Raw genomic sequence first — 19622 nt, 5'->3', positions numbered from 1 at the left:
TCTTTTACCATGTCAATACCAAGGTAATTTTTCCCCATAATGGGCCACCTTTCACCCTTCCAACCTTTATTTCTCCTTTATGAGACACTCATTTTTTTATTCTGATTCTGTCTGCACTCCTTATTAACTTTACAAATTTATCGCTTTAAGACTTAACATTCTCAACATGACTTGTCGAATATATTCTGATATTGATGATGAATGATATTCTCTTGTCATTTAACTTCATTGCAGAAATACTTTTCATAGAAAGACTCTTAAAATAAACTTTTTGATGTGTTACTGTAGTGTCCCTTGGAAGCTGAACTCCAGGATCAATATAAAGAAAAAAGACACATAGAGGAGATGTTTGCCTGTCCAAATGTTGGTATGTCTATAGCTAGTCCTAAGATTTGTACAGTCCTCAAAATCTTGCCCCTCAAACGAACTGTCAATGAGCTCATCTCTCCGTCATTCTGTTCTCTTCTCCTATCAGTATGCCCATTGCACTGAAGTACACCTGACTGGTTCTTTGCTTTACTTCTGTTTCCCCAAGTCTGCTGTACAAGGCCCGCAAGAGGCCAATACTAAGTCCAGTTCAAGAACTTACATTACTTTCATCTACAAACTTAATTTATTGATGGAATCTAGAGCTGGACTAAGTCATGTCTTATATAACTTCTTGGAATTCAGCCTTAATGTTCATCTAAATTGAAACTTTTAGATAGTGGTAATGGTTTGGAACCAAACCGGCTTTGTATTGGCATGGAGTTTGTGTGTTCTCCTCGTGCCTCTATTTGGGAGACTCTGTCACCTGTTTGTCCTGATTCTTATCCTAAATGGGACACATATAACAAAGAACATCATTACTCACTCTACCCACAACAAAATAAATCGGCCTTAGCTTTTTTAGGTCCAAGAACCACCAAATGATTGCTGATATTCTCATATGTTACCAGAACCAGGATCAGTTTTTCTGAACCTCCACTACTGCAGATCAAAAAATCAAAACTTTCCTGATATTTTTTTTTAACCCACATTTATATATCATTATTGCACAAACTTTTTTTTCTGACCAGAAGCTCGATCTCAGAAGATGAAAATTCAAGAGCCTTGGGTATTCTTTTTTGAAATAGGGTGCACTTTGTATATATCTTCTACATCTGTGCAGTAATCCAATGTGACATTTTGTCTCTGTACACGAGCTTCTTGTAATGCAGACCGGTCACTGCTGCTCTCTCTTCCTATGCCGAGTACCTGGTCATGTAACCGCACCCTTTTTGCAGACAGCCAATAGGAAGAGGAGCTGTTGGACCCTCCCACAGCTCCGTTCTTGGCTCAGGCTATCTCCAAAACAGAAATGGAATCACCACCATACAAGATGACATCTGGGGGTATAATAGCAATTTGTGAGATTTATATCCCTTCTGGCTAATATTAATATGTATATATATATATATATATATATATATATATATATATAAAAAGTTTTGTGTGACCAGAATTCAGCTTTAAAATTTGGAAAAGCTTGATATAAAATGGAAATATTCCACTATCTAATAGTCAAAGCACATAAAAAAACACTTGTTTGATAGACCTTACGAATTGAAGCATTGGAAAAGGTTACATATGGCGATTGCAAGGGAATACAATGAGGGAATGATAGAGGCAGTGAGCTGTCTGGCACTGATAATACACGTCTTTTTCTCCCATGTATAACTCAGGTAATTGTCAGAGTTATAACCAGCCAGCATTATTGTATGAGTATAATCCACCGGGTTAACCAAATGCACGTGTTCACCTTATTTTTCTGTTTCACAGTCACTCCAATTTGCAGATGCCCTCTCGGTGGTGTCAGTTAGCGTTCCAAAAAAATGCAGAAGGTGGCTTCTTCACTCTTAGAATGGGTAGCTTTGTTATAATTTAATATTTAATAATAAACCCACTCATGTCATTGTTTGTGGTCTTTATCCACTGTCCAAATGTTTCCAAAATTGACCTGGCTCCTTCTCAGTGAACAGAGCCAAGACAGCAATTAACATATATTGTCTTCTTTGCTGGGTATCCTTCTGAATCCTCTACACACCCCTGGCCTAGAGGGCAGCATGTCATCTCCAATGGCAGAAGATGTTGTTCAGTATTGAAATAGGATTACCTGCCAGAAGAAATAATACAGTTGTTAGATTGCAATACTGGATAAGTAGGGTAACAACCAATACGAGTGAAAAACTGCATCCTCAGAACTCAGTTCAGTTCTTGCAGATAAAGCAAAGTGTTGTCAATCTAGTGCAGTGTTTCTTAAATAAGGTTCCTCTAGAGTTTGCTAGGGTTGGTGACCAAAGTGTCACATTCTTCCCACTGGCCAGCAATGTAAGAGGCATTCTGACCACCATTCTATTGTACTGTGAGCTGTGGATATAGTAATTATAGAAGAGGTTCCTTAAGACCTGAAACTGAATTCAGGGATTCCCTCATGTTAAAAAGATTGAGAAACAAGGATCTTGAGGCTATAGGCAAAGCTATGCATGGTTATTTAATGATATCAACAGTACACGTACGTAATCAGCTAGTGTAGCGGCAAGGATAACCAAGCTGCATTGGAATGCAGAAGGAAGATTGTCACCCTGTCCATATGAAGGGTTTCCAATGGTTCGCCTGAAAGAATGGCCATCATGTTTCATGAAAAATGATCCTGGGCCTACTGGTATGGCCAGCCTACATCATTTAGGTAATTTTGTAGTTTGCTCATAGTACATTACTATAGTTTAGGCAAAAGTATCATTTTGAGGGATATCCATACATGGTTCAGATAAGACAGTTCATACTGCATACCTTGTCTCCTCTGTTGGACAGTGTTGCTTCCATGTCACTTTTAAGATGCACCGGGGGAGCAGCGTAGGGGAGTCTGCAGTGCACCTGCCCACATTGCACCTGACCTGAACAGCAACATAAAACAATAACAAAGGGATCAACAAAATGGATTTGTGCTGTATATAAAAGTGCAATATGACAATAGAACAAAGGTTAATAAAGATTTTTTTTAAAAAGAGTTAAAAAATAATTATCATCAAGATCAAACAATTGGTAACTGTATTGTCAGATGCAAAATAAACTAAAGCATCCTGCTGAGCACCGCTTCCAAAAAAACCCTCCAACTTACTGTATTGCTTTCATGAAGTTTTGCTCATTGACTTAGAGTTTCCTTTGCAATGTTTTATAGTGAGATAGAAAGCTTACTTACTTTCTATATATCCATGTAATGTGACCATCCTAGCTCTTTCTGGACTGCTGAAGGGGGAGAAGTGAATGTCATCTGACAGGGAAGAGGTGAGACGAGTCGGATTTGCCCCAGGTGGAGGTACTGCATGCTGTGGGGTGTGCTTTTTATGGCGCGCTCTGCAGTTCTGAAACCAAACCTGAAGATTGCACATGTAATAAAAAGGAAATAATGGCATAATATACATTAACTGAGAACAATCTAACTTTAGGCATAGGATTTGTGATGTGCAGACCAAAAGTTCAAAATTCTTCATACTCTGCGCTGCCCTCCAGCACGATCCTCCCTTGACCAGAGATGGAATATTATTATTATCCAGTATTAATATAGCGCTGATTATTAACACAGTCCAAGGTCATTTTTTGATAGTTAGCCAATCTAATCTTACTGCATGTTTTTGGGATGTGGGAGGAAACCCACACAAACTCCATGCAGATTGTGTCTTGGCTGAGATTTGAAACCTAGGACTGAGCGCTTTAAAGGCCAGAGTGCTAACCACTGAGCCATTAAGCAAAAATGGCACCCCTGCCAAGGTGTAATCTTCATCGCTCACATCTTTTCATTGTCATTAATATAGATTGCAATAGAATAGAACACAAATGAAGCCACTCCAATTGCATTGTCAGTACTGCCATCATTGCCAGTTTTAGGATAGGGAACTTGGCAATTGCACCTTCATCAGGGCCCAACTGACACAATGGCAGGGGTGCAGGAAGCTGAAATGTTTTGTACCTGGGACCCCCATTTATTACTCATTTTTATCTAAAACCATCTCTGGCTTTCATTGCCCTATCTGATACCAAGTGATAGGCCAGTGCACAGCTTTGACCAGTCACACAATGTCTTTGGTTTAGTGCAGGGGGTTGAGGTTGAGCTGGAATCCCTGGACATCCCTCAGGCTAGGACCCTAGGCTCCTGCGTAAATAAGCCTGTGGATAATTCAGCTCTGTCCTTAAGTGTTAAAAATTGGCTTTCAGATTGCAGTTAAATTTCTGCCTATGGCTTCCCCATATGCATTCAACCCGCCATTAATATATAAAGACTTCTGGGTTAAAGGGGCAAATGACATGTAATTGAATAATTTTACCACTGCTCCATTTACCATGGAATAAAATAAAATTTCTATAGAATACTGACCTGAATAACTCTTCTGCTTAGTCCTGTCATGTCAGCAAGTTTCTGAAGTGTTTGTGCATCAGGATTATTATCTTGAGCAAACTGTGCCTGCATCACCTAAGAACAGAGGGAGTGTTGGTGGCATGGTTGGTTATAGCCCTTTATACCCATGCAAGCGCTTCCCCAGTGCTTGGTGCCATACCTGCAGCTGCTCTGCTGTGAACGACGTGCGTGCTCTTTTTGCTGGTTTTGGCTGGCTGTCTTGTTCTGATGGCACAGCTCCCTCCAAAGTAATACCATTGCCTGAAAATGCATAGACTCGTCAATCGTCTTATTACATAAACTCCTGCATCATCTAAGTGTTCAGTACAGACAGACTTTTCAAGAAATAAATATTTGAAGTTCAGTAAATTTAAACAATAAGCTGATAATAAGCTCTAAATACATTTAGGAAAGGAATTCTAAATAATGAGGATTTTTCATGAACCACACAGCCCTGTCCTGCAGGGTAGGGGACCTGAATTCTCTCTGAATGTACTTCAGTAACATTTAACGGGCTGGTCCCTTTCCCCAACCTTTGATTGGACAGTGGATAAAAAGCAGCGGACTGATGAGCTCATCGCTCTTTCTCCCGTTACTCCTATCAGGTCACGTGTTGCACTGCAGCACAACCAATAGGCTCTTTGTGATGCTTCCTTCTCTTTAGGTCTGGGTTTCATTGTACAAAGGCTGATACTAAATCAAATTTGGGTACTTACTCCTTTCTTGCTTATAGAAAGATACTTTGAGTAAGAGCAAGCTCTACTTCCCTAGCTAATCACTATTCCATTTTGACAAAGAGGTCTCTATTCTTTGAAGGCTTTCATTGAAGGACACGGCTCAGCTCCCACCTGCAACACTGAGGGCATTGGATATGTGTATGTAAGAGGGCAGGGAGGTGTAATTGGGTCGTTCACATTCCACCTCCATTAGATCAGAATGCTTTCCTGTAGCAACAGCAAATATATGGAGACATGGAAAAATTTCAAACCAATTTAAGATACTGAAACTCTTTCCGGCTCACTGTCCCTTTAATAATAATAAAAAATACCAATAATCTGAAAACCACATATTTGATTTCTGAGGAGCATTCAATCAGCGTTGGCTTTTCTTTGTTGAGTGTCAGGAAAGAGTTACGGAATACGGGAAATATCCTGCCATTCGCACAGCTGGTTCGCATGACTAATTGCCTAATCCCACAATTTATACATAAGGCACAAAAGAAGGAAGTTTATAACAAAAAACACAATGCAAAGGTGGAATCTCAATTCAGTTCATACAGCAGAAAAACAGAACTTAGAAATCCAAAAAATTAATGGTGGATAAAAACAAATATATATTCCTCTTCTCTTGTTACATGGTTACTTAGTTTATTAGGTTTTTAAAAAGCCATTAGGTTCCACCTTAGCAGTTCTACTCCAGAAATTTTGATCCCAGTCGAACCCCCAATTGGAAACAATAGCTAATTTGCTTTATGGAGTAAAATGCTTGATCCCAAATGATAGTATGATCAGTTTTCTGACTCATCAGTCCTTAGATGTGATGGATGCATTTTTTTTATTTTTGCAGTTTACTATACAATTGTAATACATAAGAACAAAATTGGGACCAAAAACAAAACAAAGATCATTTCCACTGAAAGTCTTACCGTTCTCTGCAGCTCTTTTTAGGTTTTCTATCATGGTGTCATAGTGAATTCGGCATAATACCTTTTCCTCCACCAGGCCAAACTCCTCGCCTGTAGACAGCTGCCGTTTGCAGGAATAACATGCAAAGCATGCTAAGTGGTAGGCATTCCCCCGAGCTCTTCGAACCCAGTCACTGGCATAGATCTGTCTGCCACACCGCGCACACTTGGTACCAAACCGACTGCAATACAACAAAAAAATTGAGACAAAACCTAAGCTGAAGCACAAACCTAATCAAAAATATACTATTAGTTGACCCAGTATATGGAACCTGCAGTTTTTGCTAACAGTAAATGTTGGTATTTTTCTGCAAACATAAACTGCAATGGTTTCTGATGAGAGCTATGGTATTTAGTTAGAAACAAAGAGGGCATGTACTGTTAATGTTGAGCCCAAAAAAGACAAGCAGATGACTAGTCATGTAATGGCCTGTGGTCATCCGGCAGCTTTCCCCACTCCTGCATTAATTGTTTTATGCTTCTGTGTTGAAGTAATCATCTTTATGATTGGGAACTAGAATTTTCTTTGTCATATCAGAGCTGTTCTGGTGATATGATAGCTGGCAGGGGAATAATCGAGAAGCAGGGAGACTCTTGTAATTCAGGTCCTCAGGTACAACTTCATCTCCAGCAAGGAGAACAGTGAGCAGCAAAATAGGGACACCACCAAATCCACTCCAAATCTGGTGAGATTGGCAGTCAGAGGCATTATTGTCTGGAATTATCTCATCCTGCAGATATAATGTATCTGGCTACATACATCTAGTGAATATATGATTTAAATACACCGGGCTATAGAACATAAAAATACATTGCATTTATTTAAGAGTATTTGAAGGCAAGGGCTACATTTTTCAGAGCATTTCTAGATATCTTTAACACAAAAGCACTTTTGTCAACATCCAGTTTAAATAAATGTTTAAAAATGTACCAACAAAATGTGTAAATATAGTAATTTTAAATATAGATACCAGATATTTTTTAGAATTTTTAAAATTCCAATACAGTCAACTGTTAAATAATGAAAAGCAAGCATAAAGAAAAGAGTGAAAAAATTGTAATTAGGATATTGGATATTGAGTAATTCCCAGGACTGTGAAATGGGGAGGTATATATCAAATGGAAGAACACAAGCAATCCAGGAGATCTTTTTGAGTTCAGGATCACCTTACAAAACAACCTAAACTCAGCATTTGAATATAAAATGGTGTAAGAAATGTAAATAATAAGAATTATGATATATTACAGTTCAAAAGATGAGGTTGCATGCCAGGCTGTATACCCCTTCCAGCCACTGAACTTGAAGACAACCTAGAACTTCCTGGCTGATAGCACACCCCAAACACAAAGTCATGAGGAAATCATGTACCTTGTGGATGAATACTGCAGCAATACTAATCCCTTCTACCAGGAAAGTAGTCATGATGTCCCCCCAGAGGAGTGCAGACCATATTCTGGCACTCCAAGGATGCCAAGACTTCTGCCCATGCATTCTTCTGCTAGAAAAGAGCCCTCTATGCCAGTTATTTGCCCAATACAGATAGGTGAGCTCCCATATGGGATACATTTTAAATGATGACTTCAGTTCCTTTGATTGAGGTAAACAACAGTGGACAAGACTGGAAATCTCTCAAAGCTCCTGTAATAGTCTTCACAGTAATCAAAAAATAGGATCTCAGAATATACCAGGACCTTGGTATAATTCTACTCATGACGCCACAACTCAAGAAAACCAAACAAGCAGCCCAAAGTGCTTTTCAAAGTAGTGGTATAAATGGAACATAGAAGTCTGTATAGAGTAGTGTCTAATGATGGGTTTCCACATACCGGTCCCTTTGAAAATTGGTTCCTCACAGATCAAGGTACTTGGGTATGTCAAATATAACCCCAAACTTCCCGCTGCCCCTCTAGTACATGTCTCATTCTTTTTTCTCCTTTAAATTTGCTCCCGTAATGATATATTATCATTGCTCCCTATGATATTATCAAAAGGCTTGTCAAATTTGCAAGAGCATTTGCCGGGTGGTCAGTTCTTACTGGCATAGACACAGCCCCGGAACAACATCTCCCAAATGTCCTTTTCTTATACACAGTATGTAGCTGAGTTCTTGGAAGTCAAGACAGCAACGTTGTTTTCCTGGAACATAAATCAATCTATGCACGTGGATTTGGACAGGAAATGGCAGGGGATTGGTGAAATTCTGTAGCCCAGCTGGTAAGGTTATTTGGAATTTCAGAACAGAAAAGGCAAAAGTAATATGGAGATTGTTGCTGCTCACATTCCATTGAATATGCTAATTGCCTGTGCTTTGTTCCCCTGGAATATTGGCAGGTCAATGGGTATTTGCAAAGTTGTTGAAGCGGAAACAAAAACTGGAGAACAATGCAGGTATTGGAGGGATTTACTAAATATTTGTATTATCTTGTCCAGACATATACTTTTAATATGAATTACTATATACATTGATATATTTTTGTGTCTTTTGTATTTACCTGCAGCTTTAATTTCTGCATGGTACAAGCACAATCATCCCTAACGAGGTAGTGGCAGGTCAGAAGCAGTTTGTTCTTTCTGCTAGATGTTTTCCTACCTTCTATTTTGTTCCATCGCTAGAATAATTAGAATACATTTCCACCCAAGATATTTAAACATTAAATTCCCCTCCAGCCACCTAGCCGGTCTCTCCAATGGCAGACTACAGCAATGTGGGAATAGTCACCCCAGAGCGGTAATGCAGATTCTGCCAGCATCAACAACTGCGTATATGAAAGCTGCTCTGGTTTTTATCACAACTATGGACCAGACACAACTATTCTCCAGGAAAAGAAAACCGTTTACAAAATGCCAAAGTGTATTGTTACCCCTTGACTGTCAACTGCGCCATTTCTATAAATAGGGACATTTACATTGGTGTCTAAGGTAGCTGCTTGTGGTGTGCACATTGAGCCTGGCTTGTTAAACAGCTTTTATAGACTGAGACAATTGTCAACTTTATTCCTTTAGTGGAATGAATTGACTGAGGAACTTAAGCCAAGAGCTAGGTGACTATTGTAGGTTTGCTTTGGGCAACAGAAATATGGAGAAACGCCATTTTTCAATAAAATGCCTTTCCTTTAATAAGATGTATTCACCTCTATACAATTTTGGTAAACTCAGTGCTGTAAAAATAAAAAGAGAACATACAGTTGGGTCTCTTCTGGTAAAACAAAGAAATAACAGGCCCCATTTTCTGGTCAATCCATTTTCGGACCTCCTCCACTTGTTGAAGGCTTATTTTTTCATTTGGATCTTTTCTGGTAGGAAATATTATTTTCTGATCAATCTGTTATAGAAAATCCAATACATCTGTAAATATTGAAATAATATTCAGTCAGTTGGTCCCAGTTGATATATGAAATGGCTGCATTCATTTTGATCCATGTGACCTTGAGTCCCCTTCCCAAGGCTTCTTCAGTCTGTTGATATCTTTATGTTAGAAAGCAATTCATCCTGTTCTGACTAATCTGTTGTGGAACCCCCAACACATCTGAAAGTGTTGAAGGCTTCTTTTAGGAAGATGTATGTTTTAGGAAAGTGCTCCTTTCCTGGTAAGAAGCAGTCCCCCTATTTCTGATCAATCTATTCTAGAATCTCATCTGGAAGTGTTGACAGCTTCTTTAGCCAGTTGGTCTTTTTCTAGAAGGAAGCAATGCATCCATTTCTGAACAATCAGTTGTAGAATCTTCAATATTCCTGGAGATGTTGAAATGTTAGAGGTTTGTAAAACCAGTTGGTCTTCTGGCAAGAAGCAATGACTTTTTTGATCAATGACTCATTTCTGATCAATCTGGTATAGTGAAAGTGTTAGAGATGTCTTCCATCAGTTTATTCCTTTCTAGTAAGAAACCATACCTATTTTTGGTTAATCTATTGTAGAGTGTCCAACACATATGAACGTACTCAAGGTTTCTACAAACATTTGGGCTTTTTTTGGTTAGAAAAAAATGCATTTTCTGGTCAATTTAGGCCAAATTCCACATATGGAATCGCCAACAAATCCGGAAGTGTTGAAGGATTCTTCAGCCAGTTGGTCATCTTCTGGTAAGAAGCAGAGCCTCCATTTCTGATCAATCTGCTAAAGAACCTACAACACATCTGGAAGTGTTGAAGACATCTTTAGCCAGCTGGTTCTATTGTGGTAGTGCCCCCATTTCTGATCTACCTCATGTAGAACCTCCAACACATCTGGAAGCATTGAAGGCTTTTTAGTCAGTTGGTCTGTTTGTGGTAAAAAGCAGTGCTTCCATTTCTGATCCATCCATTCTGGAACCTCTAGCTCGTCTGGAAGTCTTGGAGATGTCTTCAGCCAGCTGGTAGAATCTCCAACACATCTGAAAGTCTGAGATTTGGGATTTGAGACATCTGAGATTGACACAAAAAGTAGTTTTTTTTTCTGGTTTGAAGTCAGTTTTGGAATATTAAGCTGCAGAAACAACAATGGCCTGATATTAATGAGCAGCTGTATCTGCTGAGTATATTTCAGGGCAGGTCAGGGTATGAATGTGATGGTATGTAAACAACCCTCCGGAAAACAGACTTTTCTGCAGAATTATGCAAGCATTGAGTATGATATATTTACTGCAAGCGGGACTAATAAGCCATCAGAGCAATATGGGCCAGGATAATAATTTGGTGCCTTTTTAGACTTCTGTAAACAAATGCCAGGGATTTTCACTTCTAGGCACCTATTTTCAAGCACAAGCTGCCCAGAAGTATTCAACAGTATTTTTGACAGACATTTGCCGTAGAGGTTGGAAGTCAATGGAAGCTATCTGAGTGGCCAACCGCCCTGAATGCTGGATGAACCATCTCAAAATCTGCACTGCAACCAATTGGGCAAAAAGGGATTTCAGCTGCCCCAATTTGCTTCAATCATACCCAGGGCTATGTGACATTTGAGAACTGGTTGTGGTAAACTGCAGCAGTCTTGTTTTCAAAAAACACCTATCTGAACCTATTATGGCTTACCCTTATATATGGAGAACAATAAGTAACTTTAGCGGCTTTTTTGGGTTCTCTCACAACAATCAATATACAAATCAACAGTGAGAAAATATTCCTAATCTTTAGCTACGGAAAAGATAAAACTGAGCATGCTTTCAGCAAAAACTAAAAAAAATGCATTGTATCCCACATTTGTAACCGGGATATAAATGGAATAAAAACATAAGAGTGCCTGTACTTCATGTGATACCAAAACTAAACAAACAAATAATTATAAGCTTGCTCATTCATTATACTAGACATTTAAATTACACTTAATGTCCCCGTGTTTGTTTGCTTTTAACTTTTCATGTTGGTGCAATGAAGTGGGGGATTTTTTCCCTATTTCCCAGATGATGACAAAAAGGAATGTATTAAATAAGATGTATTTTTCCCTTTTGCTTGTAAAAAAATCCAGCAGTTGGAGTTTTAACTGCCTGTTGTCAAAGAAAACCAAATACCAGGTCCTACAGTGATATTATTTACCATTCAGATATATGGGCAATGATATATACAGTAGATAAGGAACTGAAGTGTGTTTGGGCACATTTAGTTTCTTATGCTTTATAGAAAATGCCTATAAAGTTATTAAGTTATAAAGTTAAAGAAAAATACCTGAAGTCAGTTGTGTGCTCCTAAACAAAAACCATGGAAAACGTACCAAAAGTGCCAGTACACCAACACAAGTCTCACATCCCTGGGGCGTAATGTTCCAGTCTGAGGACTGTGTTGATGGGACCCACCTGGCCAAAACCAAGCAGATCATAGTCCTCTGGGGCGACCCATAACCAGCCCACCTGGTACTAGGTTGGGAGCTCCCCCAAAGGGGGATTCCCACTAATGAAGAGCAGTCCACCATAAGGCCAGGAAGCTCTCCCTTGATACTAAAGGTACCAGCACCCTCAACCCAAATGTGAAAACATAAAAACTACACTAGTTACAGTGACAAAATCAACAAAGTTAATTCAAAAAGTGCTTAGTGCAAAACACTGGGGAAGGTTTTGAAAATTTTCCATTAAACACTAGCCACAGTTAGCTTTAAAAAATAGGCAAGGAAAACAGCTAAATTGAACTGTGCCTGGTGCACAGAAATACATGTTGGGGTTACCAAGCCCCCATGATTTTTTTGTACCCCTGAGACCTCACCCCCAGGCGGATGCTTTCCTACCTCTGGCCAGACCATGAGGTTCTTCATCCCTACTAGTGATTTGTGGGTCCATCTAGATGTTCCTTCTCTGGGAGGTCCCTGGCATCCTCTGGGTCTCCCCATCCAAAGGGGACTAGCCTGGGTCTGCCCTCATCGAATCAGGTGGTACTGATCCACTGACATCTCCCTGGATCAAAGATGGTTGGGTGGTTCCTACTCCTGGACACTGATGAGGACAAATACTACACTTGAACTTTAACCTGTAATGAGCAAACAATACAATGCAACCAAGTCCTGCTTTCTCATCTGTTTCAGAGAGGAGGAAAAATGGAGGTGTTCTGTATCCAGGCCAGTGAGTGCTTGGATAGACCTGTTCAGGGCTAACAATACTGCTTGGAACTTTATTGAAGCAGAAGTAGTATTGTCAACCTACAGAGAAGCACACTTGATTTTTTAAAATAGGTCTTTTATAGGAATGTTTGAAAACATTGCTTGTTTCAGAGATGCCCTGAATGGGCTTTTTTTAACAATGAAGGTAAAGACAGCACCAGCGACAAGTAAATGACGTCAGTCTAGTTTACTAAGTGAACACATTTTTCTATTGGCCTAGTAATACTGTAGGTTTAGTAATTAGGAGTAGTGTAAGTAAGTAAGAGTAAGGGTAATTATGGGAGGAGCTTAGAGTATCAGTGCCAGGGTGGGGAAGAGCGGGATGATTTTGTCTAAATTAAAGAGGAACTAACTCAAAACAGCAAAAAAAAAAAAAAAAAAACACAATCCTTCCGAGGGTGTCCATCAGGTCCTGCATAATCCCAGCATTCATCCAGGAGCCAGCGCTCTGGGTGCCGCCATCTTCTCTTCATCCTGTTCTTCATTCTACATAACTGACCCAAGCACCAGATCACATGCGTGAGATCAGCAAATTTTTCTCTTTGTGCAAAAAGGCTCCCTCTGCGCATGCCCGAGATACTCGGGCATGCACAGAAGGAGCGCCCAAGAGCCTCCCTGGATGTGTGACATAGGTATTCCCGGAGGCTTTGTACTTCTATTCATTCTCAACCGCCTAGGCGATTGAGAATTAGGGGGCGGTGCTGCACTTAAAAAAATAACAGACAGAATGTTTACTTTACAGAGAAAGAGGACAGAAGAGAAGAATTACATGGAATTTGCTGGATCATGTTGAATTGTACAAAGTAAGAGACAGAAAGACAAAAGAGGAGAGAAATTGAAAATGAGAGCAATAAGTATACAAAAAGAAGGTAAAGGAAAAGTAAGTGAAAAAGAAAGAAAGAAAGAAAGAAAGAAAAGTAAGTAAAAAAGAAAGAAAAAGAAAGAAAGAAGCATAAAGTGGACGAGAGGAGAGATGGAGAGAAAGCAAAGAAAGATAGAGGTAGAGAGGAGAAAAGGGAAATGGAAAGAGGGACAGAGACACAGGACATGGGAGAGAGGAGAGATGAAGAGGTAGAAGAGAGAGTTGTTGGGGGGAAGGCAGAAGAGGGAGAATATTTTAGTAGTGCAGATATTTATTGACAGTCAATTACTGATACTGGAACCTGCGTGGATTTCTATGACCCCCCTTCCTCATTTCCACCATTGGTAGCATTAGAGAAACTGCAGGTTCTGTTTACTTGTCAGTGTAATCACAGAAAGATTTAATTCTAAAACAAAATCTTATAACAAAACCACTTTAGTTTGCTAAACAGAGATGAAATCTTAAATATCTGTGTTTATTTTTCTTTTTAATTTACCATTAGTTGCTCCAATGCACATTGGATTGACGCCCCCAGTGAATGCAACCCTAAGGAATGCTTGCCAACTATTGAAGGTATGGGGACACCATCTCTGAACGGCACGTTCTGCGCTGCAGCAAACCTTCTGCAATGAATAGACCGGCCGCTATGCTTGCTGGCTTCAAATTAGTTAATCAGAAGCTATTGTTTTTAGTTGGGAATGAGACGTGGTAATGAGAGAGGAAATTATTTTTCTGGAAAACACAACTATTAAAAACTGGCTAACACATACAATTGCCATAGTATATAAATGATGTATGATATGAATATTAATATCAGCTCACTGGGTATTATAGGGGATCCCTCAATGCCATATTGGGGTTACTATTTATAAAGAAATCTGCATGCTTTTTACCCGCATTTATAATGTAATGAATAGGTACCTGACATAATAAAAAAAATGGTGAATAAAACACTTTTAATAACTCCTGTGCGCGGTAGAGTTTATTTTGAAAGGCAGGGCTCTGCGATCCACTCATATTGTCTTTGCGATCTACCGGTACATCGCGATCCACCTGTTTGGCACCCCTGGCCTATGTAAAAACAGATTGGTTTCCCTTTGACAAAGAATTGGTAATTTTTGGATGAATTATTAACCACAAAAGATTCAGCAGTGAAAAAATATGACACAGCTGAGGCATTATTAGGAAAAGTGAAAAATAAATGGTGGTTGTGGCCAAATTGCTGCTCGGGGGGGGGGGGGGTAATAACACCTGAGCCTACTTACTGTATAAAAGGCACACATGTGGATTGTATATAAAAATTAACTATTTATGCAAAACAATAACACTGAAATTAAGTCGTGTTCGTTGTATAAAAATTATACATATATAGCTTTATTTGTTATGTAATGTAGGTTTTTTTGCAGTTTCGCCTTGGGCGCCTAAATCTACTAAAAACATGCAAGATTTTTGATTAGAAATATCAAACACAATCTATGCAAGTTGTAATTCTTTCCTTGAGAAAAAATGATCTATGAATTGGCTTTCCCATAATCCCTTGCACCCCCAAGGGATTCTATCTTTTGGTCACTTCCTGCTCTGAATCATATGACTCCCTGAAACCTGCCCCTTACCCCAGTACACTAGAGTATTCCTCAGAAATGCTCCATCTACTGGTGGAGGAGTGAACACCACTGGAGTTGCATTTGCTCCAGCACCCCCTCTGGTGGAAGGTTAGATTACCCGCTGGTCACATGACTTCCCCTTTGTAAGGAAGTGACTGGCAACTGGCTTTGCTTTTAGGTCACTGTCTGCCTTCTCTGATACTGGTTCTGACTTTTTGGTATATATTATATTTGGCTCTGAACTGACTACTCCTGATCACCACCTGCCCTGACCTTTGGCTCCACTCCTTTGCCTTACTTTCTTATACTATGCTTTGGTCCTAATCTGCCAGCAGTTACCAGTTCCTAAGCATAGGGGGCACAACCTGGGCATCGCCTTCCAAAGCCTATCACCCCTTGTGGGGTCCAATGGTTGAAGTCGGAGGACAATGTCTTAGACTCTGCACCCCATACGCGTCTCAGCCAATGAGAATGGTGACACGGAGGGTCCACCACCCCACCCTGGGACGTCATTACACAAGAATTATTTATTTCAATTTTTCAATATTTCTAACTGCAAAATGTTGGGAAATAGAAAGGGAGTAAAGTCAGCCCACCCACCCAATAAATAAAATGCCAGAATACCTAATTTTGTTACTTTGGTAACAACATTTTCCCAGCAAATATTCTTAGGGTATTGGGTCTGATTTATTAAAGCTCTCCAAGACTGGGGAAAACAGACTACCGTAGGACAAGCTGGCTGCTCTAGCAAACCTTGAATCATACAACTTCCCTTAAATAAGGAAGTGACTAGCAAGAGGAATTTGCCTGTACAAGGAGTTATGTCCAGCTCTGATTTTAGGGCAGTGTTTGCCTTCTCTGATACTGATTCTGACTCTTTGGTATATTGCCCCGGGCTCTGAACTGACTACTCCTGATCACCGCCTGCCCTGACCTTGGGCTCTACTCCTCTGCCTTCCTATACTATGCTTTGGTCCTAACCTTTCAGCAGTTATCAGCTCTTAAGTGTAAGGGGGCACAACCTGGGCATGGCCCTCAAAGCCCCTCACCCCTTCTGTGATGCTCCGGTTGAAGCCGGAGGTCAGTGTCTTAGACTCTTCACCCCGTACACATCTCAGGCAATCAGGATGGTGACACAGAGAGTCCATCACCCTGTCCTGATACGCCATGACAAAAGGTTTATGATCCATCATTGTGCAACTGGCGACCATGAGATGTTTTTGAGTTTAATATTAACAATGCTGTTGGGTGAATTTGTCAAAATATTTTTTGGTGACAAATAAATATCACTGCTCAATCAAATGTAGCAAAAGGTATTTTATTTTCTGAGAGAGGATAATAACCTCCCTAGCGTTCTAAATCTGTCCAGATTTCCATGCAAAAAGTGTTACATTTTTTTTTTGCATGGAAATTTATTTTACATTGTAGGCCTATAATTCTTAGGCATAACTCACCGAAATATGACCAATATTTAATACATTTATTATTAAAATTTAAATAAAAAACACAAAAATCTGTTTAAAAATTTAAAAATAAAACAGTGAAACATGTAATATACCCGTACAGTAGCTTGTATAATAAATATATAATATAATTATATATATATATTATATGAATATTTTTTTGTATTGGACTCAATACAGCTATTTTGTATTTAATCCAATACAAAATTATTTGAATGGCCCGCTGATTTATCCGCCTGCACTGACGTCACGGGAAACACTGGAGATCTTGTATCTGCACTTCGCGGCAGGCGATTGGAGGAGAAGGATGTGTCCCCAGGACCTGCAAAGACAAGCAAGATCCTGGAGGACGGCCGACAGAACAAGGTAAGTGTTTTTTTTTTTTTAAGTTTAAAGCGTCCCCGATTGTGATTTGGGATTACGGCTTTTTGCAGGTAAAATCCACCCCGAGTCACACTCGGGATTACCGCTAGAGGGGTAAAAGGTAATTTTTTTGAGAATTTAGTTTTCCAAGCAAATATTCTTAAAGTATTGTCTAATTTATTAATCTATCTTTGGACAAGCTGGCTGCACTAGCAAACTTTTAATCACATGACTTCCCTTATATAAGGAAGTGACTGGCAATAAAAAGTTGCCTGTACAAGGAGTTCTGCCAGGCTTTGATTTTAGGGCAGTGTTTGCCTTCTCTGATACTGATTCTGACTTTTTAGTATATCGCCCTGGGCTCTGAACTGATTACTGATCACCGCCTGCCCTGACCTTTGGCTCTACTCCTCTGCCTTACTTTCCTATACAGGTAGTCCCCGAGTTAAGGACATCCTACATATGGATGACTCCTAGATACAAAGGGTCCCTGCTCGTCCCTTTGCAGGACGGAGGCTTGATGGGGGGCGGTTTGCATGACTTGTAGAAGAAATCTTTTGCTAAACACAGCTGAGACTGAGCTCTTCTGCAAGCTCTTGTAACTCCTTAATGACCAAGCAAACTCTGCAGTTGTTTCTTTTTGCATATCAAAGCACAGCTTGCTCCAGAAGTTAATGTATGTCTAGGCTCCATAAAGTTTTTTTTTTTGCTTTGTTTGTGATTAACTCACAGTGTGGATTTTACACAGTAACTGACACCACGCTGCCTAATAATATGTTGAGACAAACATCTGTCCTAATTGCATTTATTAAAATAATGTACCTTTTCCAACTTACACACATTCAACTTAAGAACAAACCTACAGTCCCTATCTAGTATGTAACCCGGGGACTAGCTGTACTATGCTTTGTTCCTAACCTGTCAGCAGTTACCAGCTCCTGAGTGTAAGGGGCCACAACCTGGGCATCACCTCCTAAAGTCCCTAAACTTTTGTGGGGTGCTCTGGTGAAGCTGTAGGTCGTTGTCTTAGACTCTGCACCCCCTACATGTCTTAGCCAATTAGGATGGTGACATGGAAGGTCCCCCACCCATTTATTTCAATTTTTTAATGATTTGTTGGAAAATAGAAAGGGAGTAAAGTCAGCCCCCACCAAACAAATAAATAAAATGCCAGAATAACTCATTTTGGAACTTCGGTGGTTTCCGGGGCAGAGTTTTGTGGGTGGAATGGATTTTTACTGCTGACTTATCTTTAGTTTTGGCAGAAGAATCAGTTTTGTTTGTTTTCTATACAGCATTGTAGTGATCTGGATTATAGAACCAGCAGTACTGGATATAGTCAGTGGAAGTATATTGTGAATTGGGATGCAGATGTTCTTTGTATACAGAATTACTCGTATATACACTGCAGCTTCTCTATTCACAGGCTGCCCCGGCTTCCTTGCACACATGTTCCTTACACAGCTGCCAAAGCATATGGTCAATGGCTGCCAAATACAGAAGACTTATAATACATAAACCCAGACTTTATTAATGCTGGAAGAACTGTTTTACCGGTTGATGACTTTATTTTGTATTTAGCTCATGTTTAGGGCATTTAATCCAAAATTAAAGTTACAGAGGCAGTGGTGGTTTGTAACGGAGAGGAGGAAACCCAATACTTTTCATGGGGATAACTCAATATATCTTGAGGATAACTATTTTTTATTATTTTTAGGTGTATACGTAAAAACAATTGGCATGGATATATGTTCAACAAAATTGATTCTTTATTCAATCTATGCAAATTAAGCAACATTCACACATTAAGATATTGGCTTCTGATGCATCATTGTTCAAATGGGCCCAAATGTTCTTGCAAATATGAACATTGCTATTAGGTGAAATTGGCAAACATCACCATTTGGTGACAAATGAATGTCATTGCTGAACTGAGTGTATCAAAAGGTAGAGAGAGGATAATATAGGATCGTGTTCCTAGAGAATTTGATTTTCCAAGCAAATATTCTTATCATAAGACAAGCTGGCTGCTCAGCTAACCCGCTGAATCATCTATGATACACTATTTTCAAAGTCCAAAGCTTTCATAAATCAGATCATTTGTTTCCTAGGATCCAATGGAGATGCTTTCACATTGCAAAAGACAAACTGAAAATCTGAAAATGACATGTTGTAAATATTAAAAAGGATTTGCAATGTTTGAACCAAAATTGATATATTTACACAGCAAATTTGAAAAAAAAGACTCTTTACTGCTTATTCTGCACACTTTCAATGCAGTTTATATTAGAAAAACTCTGTTTTGGATGAATCTTGGATGGCCAAACCCTACACTGGTTTCATACCTCCCCTGAGGATTCCAGCAAAGATTTAAAATCATGTTATCCCTTCTGTCAGTCTAATGTGGAGTCTGGTGGTTCTCTGGAGGATCTGAGCTACAGAGTCAAAAAAAGGAGCAGAAGCAACAGACCTGAAATCCCTAGAATATCTTTTCCCAGCCTTTTTTAACACAGGAGAACCCTTAAAGTAACTTTCAGGTCTTCAGGGAACCCCTTATTAATATTATTAAATAGGATTTATTTAGTGACAACATATTACGCAGCACTGTACATTAAATAGGGATTGCAAATGACAGACTAATACAGACAGTGATACAGGAGGAGAGGACCCTG

The 19622-nt window shown here is 39.4% G+C and overlaps 1 protein-coding gene across 2 annotated transcripts in view; it reads right to left on the bottom strand.

The window, feature by feature from the left end:
- Positions 1-1394: 1394 nt before the first annotated feature.
- LHX6 (LIM homeobox 6) overlaps positions 1395-19622 on the bottom strand; it is a 69502-nt gene continuing 51274 nt past the window's right edge. For both annotated transcript variants that reach the window (XM_072430531.1, XM_072430532.1), the window contains exons 4-9: positions 6060-6280; positions 4575-4675; positions 4394-4489; positions 3221-3395; positions 2812-2915; positions 1395-2134 (exon numbers count right to left, since the gene is read on the bottom strand). In XM_072430531.1, coding sequence (XP_072286632.1) covers positions 2114-2134; positions 2812-2915; positions 3221-3395; positions 4394-4489; positions 4575-4675; positions 6060-6280 — 718 coding nt within the window. In that variant the 3' untranslated portion in view covers positions 1395-2113. The remainder of the gene's footprint in view (positions 2135-2811; positions 2916-3220; positions 3396-4393; positions 4490-4574; positions 4676-6059; positions 6281-19622) is intronic.

This window comes from Pyxicephalus adspersus, chromosome Z, assembly GCF_032062135.1.
Source record: "Pyxicephalus adspersus chromosome Z, UCB_Pads_2.0, whole genome shotgun sequence".
Taxonomy (NCBI): domain Eukaryota; kingdom Metazoa; phylum Chordata; class Amphibia; order Anura; family Pyxicephalidae; genus Pyxicephalus; species Pyxicephalus adspersus.
Note: the sequence above shows the minus strand (reverse complement) of the source record. Positions and strands in the feature narration are given on the sequence as shown.